The 13,167-nt window shown below is 41.2% G+C and overlaps 1 protein-coding gene across 7 annotated transcripts in view; it reads left to right on the forward strand.

Moving 5' to 3' along the window:
• Positions 1 to 12,776, forward strand: part of LOC101937085 (uncharacterized) — a 56,443-nt gene extending 43,667 nt beyond the window's left edge. For 4 of the 7 annotated variants that reach the window (XM_065587226.1, XM_065587231.1, XM_065587225.1 and 1 more), the window contains 5 exons: positions 943 to 981; positions 1,920 to 2,021; positions 4,923 to 5,037; positions 10,376 to 11,215; positions 12,133 to 12,776. In XM_065587226.1, the coding sequence (XP_065443298.1) occupies positions 943 to 981; positions 1,920 to 2,021; positions 4,923 to 5,037; positions 10,376 to 11,215; positions 12,133 to 12,188 (1,152 nt within the window). In that variant the 3' untranslated portion in view covers positions 12,189 to 12,776. The remainder of the gene's footprint in view (positions 1 to 942; positions 982 to 1,919; positions 2,022 to 4,922; positions 5,038 to 10,375; positions 11,216 to 12,132) is intronic. The other 3 variants (XM_065587228.1, XM_065587227.1, XM_065587232.1) reach the window with 1 other exon arrangement.
• Positions 12,777 to 13,167: the final 391 nt, after the last annotated feature.

A 13,167-nucleotide genomic window follows, 5' to 3' on the forward strand; every position in this document is an offset into this window, starting at 1 on the left:
CTTCTGACCTTAAAGACTATGAGTCTATGAATCTCTGGCTCACCCCCAGCACCCGCACCCCAGCCCTCTGCCCCATCCCGGTGAAAATGAGCAAGTGAGCGAGGGTGGGTGAGAACGAGCAATGGAGGGGCGGGGGGAATGGCGTGAGTGGGGGAGGGGCCTTAGAGAAGGGGTGTGGTAGGGGGTGGGGCCTCAGGAAAGAGGATGGGGCAAGGGTGTTCTGTTTCCTGCAATCAGAAAGTTGGCAACCCTAATGCAAATTCTTATGTGGAAACATTTATATTGTTTTAAAACAGTCTTACATAACTTTATCTTGCTTTGGTATATGTACCTTTACTTAAACTTGTGCAATTGGATGTTCGGAGTAGAGCCCAGGAGTCCTAATTCATCCACTGACTGTGCATGAGCCTTTCAACCTCACTTTCTGCATATAAAATTGGCATAATTACTTCTATCCCCTCACAGGTGTTGATTTTTATTTTATTTTTTTGTAAGGTGCTTTGATTATCCTCGTATGAAATATGTTAAGGGCAAAGTAAATTCTATTAGCATTTCACCTTAAGAAGAATATCAGCTTATCATTGAAATAAGCTGTAACATTTGAAATAAAATGTTAACTATTTAACAGTAAAAGACCTGTTCTCTTATGGTCAACATGAGAACAGAAAGGTAATTGCTGAAAGTGAAGAGTTTTTTCAGGAACCCTATATCTTGGGAGCTAAAGTCTGTCTTAATTTTGAAACTTACATAGCCCAAAATGGAAATATTGCAGTTGTTACTGTATATACCAGCAATAAGGGCCTAAGATTATAATTGACTGCTGTAAAATATTTTCTTCCCTCAAGCATTTGGTTGTTATATATTATGATGTTTTGCAGAAGAATATATATATATATATATAAGCACTGTAATCAGTCCTTGTGGTGGTTTTCCCCCCTACAGAATGATCCAGTTCGAAAGCAGAAAGCCCTAGAATACTTGGTATGTACAAAAAGTACTTTTGCCAGGATTTGCTACGTTTTAACACTGGATTTGCACCACTGCAGAAAGAACGAATCTTGCATAAATCACTTGAAAGATTATGAATGAACTTGATCAGTAATTCCTACTTTTCAAGTCATATTTCACCAAATCTTAAAGATTGGGCAGCTACAGTATAAATAAATCCTTTGCTGCTTGCTGTTGCCTGTAACATCGTACATTAGAACTTGAATTTGAACTGCTTCAGAGTTCAAAGAAATAGAACTCGATATCTCTGCTTTTTGTAGAGATTTTAACATTAGCTGCTAAAGTAATTTTTAATAATGTTTAATGTCTAAAATGTTTTGCTAGGAGAATGTTCATGATTAATTATGGCCTGTAATTTGTTTAGGGAAGTGTCTCGTCTGTATTTAGAAGTTCTGAGAAGAAAAGGTTACTTAACTATTTTCTTTAAAAATAATTTGAAGAGAGGCTCGGACACCTGCTTCATTCTGCCTTTTTGGTTTTTACTGTGGTGCTCTCTGGTTGCTCTTCCACTCTTTTATGCCATTTTGCCCCATCTATATAACAAGATTCCAGAAATGTCATTCTGAATCCTAAAATGTCTGAGGCAGTGTGAAGCAGTGGAAACAGCTACCAGTGTGGATGAAAAGCCCTCTTTATTTAGATTATCATCTGGTTCAGTCATCACTAGGATTTGAGGTCTGTTAGCATCCAGTTTGTAAATTCTCAGCCCTTTTTTTGCTTTTTAAATCTCATTTCCTTAATTTTTTGCTTGAGTTGGTCATAGAACTTCATTTGAATCCATTTATTTTGCATCTGTTTCCCAAAACTCATGATCTCCTATGGGAAGTCGGGTTGAGTATTTGAGATAAGTGTCCTTAGTTATTGTTTGAAACTTAACCTTTTTGAATGTGTGATTATTTTTAATTTGACAGGAATCTTTTCGGGTCACCTCAGACACAGAAGCAACTCTGGTAGTTAGTATTACACAACAGCTGACCGAAGCTTTGAAGACCTTTTGTAAAAAGAAAGCAGCTGTAAGTAATTGGTCTACCTCAATGACTAGTTCCATATTGTGGTGTTCTGTTGCGAGGGTTTTCCCATTGGTTTACCCACTCCTCCCATTCATAATCATGTAACGTCCCTGAAACAACTACGGCATTTGGCACGGAAATTAGGAAATAAATTTAAGTATAAGTAGCTTAGTTTTGAGAAGTTAATTGCACAGTTTTTTCTTTTTAATTTCTTTTCCACGTCCCATTTGTCCTATTTTTCTCCCCTCTGCATGTGTGTCTCTTCAGTTGGCCTCCTTTACCTTCTTCTGCACATGCTTACATGTTGCCTAGTTGTTCTCCCACCACACTGCTTTCCTGCCACTTGTATATCCAAGATATAAGGGAACTAACTCAACCATTTGGTGTTTTCCCCCAAGTGACACTACTTGGCTGCTTCATTCTTTTCTCCCTGGACATGTGGACAGTTCTCATTGGTGGCATGCAGCTCTGTTCCTGCTTGAGGCTTTGAGCCATGAGAACAGCTCCTGTTTCTTCTCGTATGGCAGCAGACTGTAGTAGAGACAACTAGGCTGGTTGCTCTTCTGTTTTTATCCGCTTATATATAGCGACCAGTGAAAATCATGGTTCCATGAAACCGTGATAAGTTAGCCTAGTATTGCGACTTTCAACAGCAGAAAGGCGGAAGCAGACATCCCTACTTTCTCCCTGTTGAGGCCATGGCTGCTTGTGGGGGTTAGCAGACTGGTCCCATTCTGGAGTGGGTCAAAAAGGTGGTGGGTTGGTCCTATTCCAGGAGGGAGGGGATTGGCGGCTGGGATAGGGATGTGTCTCATTACAGGAACTCCTCACTTAAGGCTGTAGTTATGTTCCTGAAAAATGCGACTTTAAGCGAAACAATGTTAAGCGAATCCAATTTCCCCATAAGAATTAATGTAAATGAGGGGGTTAGGTTCCAGGAAAACTTTTTTCAGCAGACAAAATACTAACACTCTCTCTCTCTCTCTCTCTCTCTCTGTGTTTTAAACAAACAATTTAATACTGGTACACAGTGATGATGATTGTGAAGCTTGGTTGAGGTGGAGGGGTCAGAGGATGGGATATTTCCCAGGGAATGCGTTACTGCTAAATGAACTAGCAGTTGACTGAGCCATGAAGGGTTAACTCTCACAACACTCTACAAGGCAACAGGAAAGGAGGGAGGGCAGACTGAGACACACACCCTGTGTGTGAGAGAAAAAAAATGCACATTTCCCCTTTAAATAGCCGACACCAGGCTTAAGTACACTGCCTTGTTAATTAAATCAGCTTGCTGAGACCTGAGACAGCAGCTACTGTCTAGAAGCTCCGTCCCTCCATCTGTGTCCCTCCATCGTGTGTCTCCCCCTGCTCTATGGAAGATGCGGTAAGCGGGGTGCAGGAGCAGGGGGGAGCGGGAGACACGCTGACATTAGCTCCCTTCTTCTCTCCCCCCCCTCCTATCCCATACACCAAGCAGGAGTCTCGGAGCAGCTCCAAGGCAGAGGGCAGGAGCAGCACACGGCAGTGGGGGGGGAGGGACAGCTGCTGCACAGGGAACTTAGGGGAGTGGGGAGCTGATAGGGGGCTGCTGGTCCACCCTGGTTCCCTAATTGATCAGCAACTTAACATCGAAACAGCATTAACCAGGGTGACTTTAAGTGAGGAGTTCCTGTATATGGCTCTAGATGGTCTGGCCCAGCCAGGGGCAGAGATCAGGGCCTGGCTTATGCTGTTTGGCTCCCATCCAGGTTGCTGCTTCCTGTCTGGCTGATAGGACTGGGGGGGGGAGGAGGAGGGCTGGCTCTGGCAACGCAGTGGTTGGGAACCTGGCCAGCCTATATACAGTGGCTCCTGCAGGCCCGAGGTAGACACTGCAGGAGCTGAGACCAGGATCCATTCCTCCACCGTAGCCAATATCCTAGCCCGTGCTGCCACTGCTTGGAACAGGAGCAGGTATGTGAGGGGCCCTGCCCTGCCCTGGCAGGAGGATAGAGTGGATGGATCCTCGTTTCTCACCAGTTGGTGCTTCAGTTTCTTCCCAGGACTTGCAGGGTCCACGCCGAGGCTCCTAATCACTAAGCAGTAGCCTGGTCTGGAATGGAGTGCAGAGTGAGCCAGGTTCTGATCCTTGCCCCATGCTGGGCTGGGTCAGATCAGTCAGCACCTTGTGGTGAGACCTGCTGCCTGCCTGCCATCCCTCGATTCCTTGGAATAGGACCTGCCCACCATCTCTGCTTTCCCCCTCAGGGTTGGGACTGACCTGCTCCCCACAAACAGCCTCCTCATTACTGGAAGAATCGAATCTGTTTGGTTCTGGGGGGATTCAGCAGCCATGCATATCCCATGAAATTCAAACCTTCACCCATGACATTGCCATGAATATTATTTTAAAATATAACAAAGTTTTGAAAACCTGTACAGTAACTGGAGAAGGAGGAGGGGAATAAGGAAAATAATCCCTGAAGTCTTTCAAGGAAAAAAACATTAGCACTGTCAAAACTAGAATGTATTAATACTGGCTAAATGGTTAGTATGTTTGGTTGGCTTTCATTTTGCTAGCACTAGGCACATTATGATAAACAGGTATCATAAGGTGTGGGTGTGTATGTGTGAGAGAGAGAGAGCTCAAAGGACTAACTTGTATATTTGAGATTGATTTTACTTTAATGGCTAATTCAAAACTCAAGTCAAATGGGAGGACGTTGTTATTCACATTGATAGTTGTGAGCAAAATAGGGAGCAAACTTGAGCAGCACAGCAAAACATGGGATTCATTGCTTAAAAATAGCATTACCAAAGAACATGTCTTGGCATTCTATAGGAAAAGTTGCTATTTTTGAAATGTTGAAAATGAAATGTAAATGTTTGGAACAAATACAATGAGACGTGCTTTATTTCCCCTAGGTCAATTATGCCAGCAGCCTGAGGCCATTGATGTCAATATCTCAAGATGAGCTTTCAGCAGGAAAAAACATCCAAAAACCATACAAGTCTTATGACAATTACAAAGGCAATTCAGGTACTTTGCAGGGTGTCTTTGTCAAAATATTCTTAATAAAGTGGTTTTGAATTCACAGACCATGCTATATGAGGACTTAAACTTCTGCCCAGTCATGCTACTCTGCCACTAGAATGCTGTGCTTTAGAAGTGCTCTGTGATTTCCATTTGTTGTCTGGTGCAGTTCAAGGAGTTTGGGGTTTTAATCTGTTCAATGCTTCCTGATTCTGGTACTGACCACCTGAGGACCTGCCCATTTCATTGGGTGGTACCAAAGTAGCTGAGATTAACAGGCGGTGCTAGAGCTGTCATCTTCTGGCTTTGATGGGAGTGTTTCTTCAGTGAGGCTTTGATGGGAGTGTTTCTTCTCTGCCATATTGTCCAGTGAGCAGAAATAAATCTGCTGGAACCACTAAAGGGCACAGGGTAAGATGTATTCCTCTCTGCTCTAAAGTATTACTAAACTATTTTGGGGGGGGGGCGGGGGAAATGTTACATATGGGTCAGCCACTACATGAAACAAATACGAGTGGTGCTGTACCAACCTACGTGTAAAGACAATGTCACAACCATCCCTTGTCTGTCCACCTGAAGAACAGTCTGATTTGTTAAAGGGAATTCTGGGACTGAAGAAAGATACAACTGATTTCATGGCATAAGAGCAAACTATCCCACTGGAAAGATAGGAAGCATGCCAAGAGACCACCCTGGCTTAACCAGGAGATGTTCAATGATCTAAAACTCAAAAAAGAATCCTATAAAAAGTGGAAACTAGATCAAATTACAAAGGATGAAAAGAAACCAATAACACAAGTTTTTAGGGACAGAATTAGAAAGGAAAGGGCACAAAATGAGATTAAACAAGCTAGAGACATAAAGGGTAACAAGAAAACATTCTACAAATACATTAGAAGCAAGAAGAAGACCAGACAGGGTAGGCCCATTACTCAATGGGGGAGAGTGAGGGGGCGGATAACAGAAAATGTGGAAATGGCAGAAGCGCCAAATGATTTTTTTGTTTGTTTTTCACTAAAAAGTTTCACTACAAACATTTGGATATCTAACTTAGTGAATGCCAGTGAAAATGAGGTAGGATCAGAGGCTAAAATAGGGAAAGAACAAGTTAGAAATTACACCTCGATATAACACTGTCCTCGGGAGCCAAAAAATCTTACCGTGTTATAGGTGAAACCGCGTTATATCGAACTTGCTTTGATCCACCGGAGTGCGCAGACCCTCTTCTCCCCCTCCCCCCTCCCGGAGCACTGCGTTACCATGTTATAGCCGAATTCGTGTTATATCGGGGTAGAGGTGTACTTAGACAAGTTAAATGTTTTTAAGTCACCAGGGCCTGATGAAATACATCTTAGACTACTCAAGGAGCTGAATTAGGAGACATCTGAGCCATTAGCAATTATCTTTGAAAAGTCATAGAAGATGGGAGAGATTCCAGAGGACTGGAAAAGGTTAAAATTATAGTCCAAATCAATAAAAGGGGGACTAAAGACAACCCAGGAAATTACAGATCAGTCATCTTAACTTCAGTACCCAGAAAGACAATGGAATAAATAATTAAGCAATCTGTTTGCAGACACCTAAAAGATAATAAAATGATAAGTAATAGTCAGCATGGGTTTGTCAAGAACAAATCATGTCAAACCAACCTAATAGCATTCTTTGACATGCTAACAAGCCTTGTGGATGGGGGAAAGTTGTAGATGTGGTATATCTTGACTTTAGTACAGTTTTTTTATACTGTCTCGCATGACTTTCTCATAAACAAACTAGGGAAATAAAATTTAGATGGAGCTACTATGAGATGGGTGCATAGCTGGTTGGAAAACTGTTCCCAGAGAGTAGTTATCAGTGGTTCACAGTCAAGCTGGAAGGATGCATCAAATGGGGTCCCACAGGGATTGGATTTGGGTCCAGTTCTGTTCAATATCTTCATCAATGATTTAGATAATGGCATAGAGAGTACACTTATAAATTTTGTGGACGATACCAAGCTGGGAGGGGTTGCAAGTGCTTTGGAGGATAGGATTAAAATTCAAAATGATCTGGAGAAATGGTCTGCAGTAAATCGGATGAAATTCAGTAAGGACAAATGCAAAGTACTCCACTTAGGCAGGACCAATCAGTTGCACACATACAAAAAGACTGTCTAGGAAGGAGTACTATGGAAAAAAGATCTGGGGGTCATAGTGGATCACAGTCTAAATATGAGTCAACAGTGTAACGTTGTTGCAAATAAAGCATACATCATTCTGGGCTGCATTAGCAGGAGTGTTGTAGGCAATATACAAGAAATAATTCTTCCGCTCTACTCCGTGCTCTTTAGGCCTTAACTGGAGTATTGTGTCCAGTTCTGGGCACCACATTTCAGGAAGGATGTGGACAAATTGGAGAAAGTCCAGAGAAGACCAACAGAAATCATTAAAGGTCTAGAAAACATGACCTATGAGGGAAGATTGAAAAAATTGGGTTTGTTTAGTCTGGAAAAGAGAAGACTGAGAGGGGACATAATAGTTTTCAAGTACATAAAAGGTTGTTACAAGGGGGAGGAAGAAAAATTGTTCTCGTTAACCTCTGAGGATAGGAGAAGAAGCAATGGGCTTAAATTTCAGCAAGGGCAGTTTAGGTTGGACATTAGAAAAAACTTCTTAACTGTCTGGGTAGTTAAGCACTGAAATTTCCTAGAGATGTTGTGGAATCTCCATCAGAGGAGATTTTAAGCAGGTTAGACAAACATGTCGGGGATGGTCTAGATAATACTTAGTCCTGCCTTGAGTGCAAGGTCTGACCTGGTGTGCCTGGGGCAGCCCTCACTGAACATGCCAAGGTCAGGGCAGGCTGCAATAGGGAGAACAGGTACTCCCAAGACCAGTGGGTAACATTGAAGTTAAACTCCCCAACCAGTCACAAACTGCTTCTGATCCCCCACGCTGGTTATCAAGAATCAGAAAAAGAATCACACAGCCCCCTTTATTGCATTCCAGTTTTCTGGCTCCCAATCAGGACCTAGGTCCAGTACAATGAGAAGTTATTTAAAAAACTCTGCTCACATATACAAAATGTTCTTCTGACCTCAAAGGGTCAGCCACATTACCAGGTCAGTGTAGATTTGGATTTTACCCAAAATACCATGCTGCCAGCCAATCCTTTAGTGCCTAAAGCTAAAAGTTTATTATAAAGAAAAAAGAACGAGAGATGTTAAAAACAATCACATACAAGTACTTCAAAGTCCATCCATCTAGCAGTATTGGTGAGTTTGCTGGCTTGAAAGTCCCTCTGGACACATCCACAACTTGGATGGGTCATTCAGTCCTTTGTTCAGATCTTCAGAAGTTTGTAGGAAGGTTACTCCAGAGGTAAGAAGCAGGATTGAAGACATGAAGCAGGACTGAAGACAAAATGGAGAAGAACACTTTTATAGTGTTTTTGCCATGTGTCTGGTACTTCCTTTGTTTCAAACACACTCATAGCAGATAGCACATGACTTTGAAAGGCCTTAGAGTTCTTTCCACAGGCATGCCCCTGCATGCCTTGCTGAGTCATAAGGTGTATCCCTTGCCTTCTATCAGTTGCATAGCTGATGTCCCTTAATGGGCTGTCAAACAAGCTAGGCAGTGCTAATGCCAATCTGTCTGGGTGTGTCACTCAGATGCACAGCACAAGTTTGGAACTACAGACATACCATACATATAACTTACAATACAAAGGTGATACAAACACATAAACTAGATTATCATAACCTGGCAAATTATAACATTTTTGCAGATACTTTACACGGCATATCTGGCATAAATCACTGCAATTTTACAATATTGGTATTCATAATATCCTAAAGTGTCCCCAGGATTCCATACAGCGTCACACAGGGGACTGGACTAGCAGACCTCTTAAGGTCCCTTCCAGTCCTGTGATTCTATAAATCAAGTGAATAAAGCAGCAAAATTTCAATGTCTGATGCATTTAATTAGCTAGAAAAAGTAAATTTGGAACTTGAAGCATTTTGGTTAAATAGGCAAAGTGAGATGGTTAATAGAAATTGGAGAAAAGTTAGAATTTTAGCAGATTCTCAAAAGCTCTGTGAAAACAGGATATTGCCTAAAGCCAAGAAAAAAATTCTCAAAGATGAGCTGCAAAAAATCTTTTAAATCAGGCTTGTATCAATATTTTATTCATTATGTTGTAAAGGTTTTAATTTTGTAAAATTTCTTTTTTTTCCACTTTAAATGCAACAGCCTCCCCTTCAAAAGAACAGTGACATTCCTGATATTTCTAAGACAGAGCCCTCCTTTTTATCAGAATGTTAGTAATTTGAGTTTAAAACAGATTTTACAACTCTTGGAGTTTTACCACTGACTTCAGTGGGAGCAGTTAGGCCAGCCCTGAGCACTTTTGGAAATCCAGTACCCAAATATGTAGGCCTCTGTAAATACCTCACTGAGGAAGCAGATTCTGCAAACAATAGAAAGGCTGAGCACTGAAAATCTCCATCATAATTGCTTTAAATATTTTTGGCATTCAAGTTTCTAAACTGACCTTAAGTGACATGAGAAAAGTAAACCTTACATAGTGCTGTTAGTTTCACCTACTCCCTACTTAGGTCAGTCTTGGACGTACATTCTAAACGCAGTGACTGAGAGGCAGACTTTAAAAAAAAAAAAGTTTTTGTTTTTTTTACCTGCAGTTTCTTCAGATTAGAACTGTTTTTCAGGCAGTTTAACATTTGTGTTATCCTTCATTTAAGCCCACTACTGTTAATTGGTGAGGCACACAGTCATAGCTTATTTTCATGGATTAGCATCTTTTTTTTGTTTGTTTGTTTTTTGGACTAGTTCAGGGGTGGGCAAACTTTTTGGGCCGAGGGCCACATCTGGGTGGGGAAATTGTATGCAGGGCCAGGGCAGCGGTGTGGGAGGGGGTGCGGTGTGCAGGAAGGGGCTCAGGATAAGGGATTGGAGCAGAGGAGGGGTGCGGGGTGTATGAGGAGGCTCAGGAAAGGGAGTTGGGGTGCAGGAGGGGGCTCAGGGCAGGGGTGCAGGAGGGGTGTGGACTGCGGGAGGGGGTTTGGCAGGGGGTTGGGGTGCAGGAGGGGGCTCAGGGAAGGGGGTTAGGGAGCTCAGGGCAGGGGGTTGGGGTGCAGGAGGGGTGCGGGTTGTACAAGGGGGCTCAGGGCAGGGAGTTGGGGTACAGGAGGGGTGCGAGGTGCAGGCAGGGGACTTAGGGCAGGGAGTTGGGGGGGCAGGGTGCAGGAGGGATTCAGGCTCCATGGGGTTAGTTAAAGTTTGACCAACTTCTTCTGCTGATGGCCTGTCATTTTATTTAGGTTTACTTGCATGTGTCTTTTCAGGAAATACTAATTGGAATCAAGATTTTTCATCTCAAAGACCTGAACAGGAACAATTTACATCACAATTGGATGCAAACACTTCATTCACCACTGCCAGTTCATATAGTTACCAAACAGGTGATGGATCATCCTCATATGGACTAAAACCTAATGATTCTGCAACAATGGCTGCACTCAGTAATTCATTTGCCCTTCAGACGGGAGGCTTTGCTACTGGGATCAATGAATGGCTGAAGCAATTCAACCAATCTGCTTCTGTATCCTCCCAGTCCACTTCAGTTGGAGGCACCTCTCCCTACTTCACATATTCAGGGAGTGGGTATTCAACAGAATACAAGTCTAATAGTGCCCAAGGAAACAAAACTACGGCACCTGATAACAGAATGGCTTATGGTGTTGGAGGTACAAATTGGAAGAGTCAAAGAGCATTTCCAAATACAAGGAATTTACCTGACCAGAGATCATCCTATTCTGCTTCCTCTGCTACATATCCTTCATCTGGAGGATATTCGACAAACTACCCTTTACAAGGCTGTTCATCTTACTACAGAGGTGGGTCTTCAAATTCCACTTCTTCATCAAGAGGTGGTTCTAGTTGGTCAGAAGAATCAAGATATCAGAAATCAAATTTCAAGACTGATTCGGCCTCATTTCGTTCCTCCTCTTCTGTCCACAATTCATACAAAGATTACCAACAACAAAACAGAGAGTCAGATAAGATGTTTGATGAAGATGCCAGTGGTCTTACTCCCAACATTCTGCATAGACTTCAAGGAAAGGATGTACCTACAATGACCAGAATGCTCAAGCAGCTGACTCCATATTATCCAGCACTTCAAAGTAAGATTGTGAAGATTTTAACCTTAGTAAAGCCTTGCTGGCCTAGTTTGTAGTGTGAAGTGCTGTGAAGCAGTAGTCAAAGGTTCAAACTATGCAAGGGCTGAGGTGGCTTGTTCAGTTGTGAGGGTCGCTTTTGGGTTGACTTCCCTCAACAGCACGTTTGCAGCTCAAGATTGGCATTAATATTGCTCTGAAGGGAGCTCAGCTTAACACTAATGAGGACTGATAGAATTGTTTTGGTGATGTGGTTGTGGGAAAGTGATGTTATGAAATGGGAGAGAATCCTACCTAATTGGGGGGGGGAGGGAGGGAGAACTTTGGTCTGGGCCGTCTGGCTGTCCAGGTTCCAAATTTCATGAAGCAGCCAGTGTGCTTCAGACTCCAGCAAATAGTACCACAAGGGTGGCTGCTAAAGAGAGACTGAGTACAAATAACTGGGTTGGGGGAAATCTAGCATTGGAGATAATAGTAGAGAGACATGCAAAACGTGTGTCAAACACACTTGGGGATAATTTTTTTAATAGTAAAATATTTAAGCTGCCAGTTTGATATTGATTCTGACTGCTGTTATGAGATGGTAATTTGTCAGTTATTTTGCATTGATATCTACACAAATAAGCATTATGAATTGCAGTTTCTTTTAAATAGTAGAAAAATATTCCATTTTAAGAAATGTATTTCTAGAACATTTAAGGCAGAACTGAATTATTATATAACTGGGCCATCATTATGTTGGTGAATTTGCCAGACAGATAATGCAAATTATTCTACTATATTAGAATTAGGAAAGTTAGTTAAGGGAATTAGGAAAGCTAAATCTTTATTTTTTAACATGGTATCTGCTATATGCATTTATGCAAAGTTGCATAAAAATGAACAAATAATTTAAAGATTTTTTTCTTTTTTTCCTTCACCAGAAATCAATATTGAAACATTAGTCAAAGCATTAATTAAAACTAGAGAAATAAATTAAGAAGATAAAACAGCTGAATTGGAACTGATGAACAGAACACTGAAGAATCTTCACTTCAAGTTTTTAGGAAACAAACTCAACAATTTGGTTTTGGATGTGGTTTGTTTGGTTTTGTTTGTTTGTTTGTGGAAGGGGGGGGATAGGGTTTGTTTTTAGTACAGTAAAAATGTAGTTGGAGCACAAATTATTGTCATGGAGATGAATATACTGTTCAGGTATTTTTATGCATTTGTTAAATATTTTTAGTAGATTGCACTGGAAACTCTTTGTTTTTGAGGGGCTGGTTAATATTAATCACCCTTTTCCAAAAAGTTTTTGTATGTTACAATCCATTTAGGAAGAATATTCACTGAAAATAGAGTTCCATTGCATGAAAAATACAGAAATGCATTACTTCACATATAAACCAATGGCCAGTTCTTCTAATTTTAGACTTTATAATGAGTTAGGATACTTCTTAGAAGTGACTATACTGAATTTCTTTTTGGAACACATTAAAATGATGGGCCCTAAACAAAATGTTTCTCCTCCTGTGGACTTAAAATGTGCTCTTAAATAATAAAATGCAAACACTTGTTAGTGGAAAAACTTAACCAATTTTATTTTTAAATTGTAAAAATGCACACAAATATGGAAATACAACCAGAATTCTATTGTGTAGAATAGCATTCTGCATTTTCAGTTTTTATTTGTAAAAATAATAATCAGGGCATTTTGCAGTGTTTATTTTCCAAACATTAAAACCAGAATGAAATTGGGTTAAAATTTAAAAAATAGAAAAATTGGGGGGGGGGGGCGACAAAAAACCCTTTTGTAATATACACATTTTACTACAGTATAAACTTTTTTTTACTGTACAAAGGGATATTTTGTGTGTCTCAGAGCTAGTAGTTTTTCCAGGTATCCTGGTTTGCATATGCTCGCATCATTTTCTCCTAAGTATGCTCACTCATATTGAGCCTCTTGCTGTCTTGGAGGT

This window comes from Chrysemys picta, chromosome 2 (assembly GCF_011386835.1).
Source record: "Chrysemys picta bellii isolate R12L10 chromosome 2, ASM1138683v2, whole genome shotgun sequence".
Lineage (NCBI taxonomy): Eukaryota > Metazoa > Chordata > Testudines > Emydidae > Chrysemys > Chrysemys picta.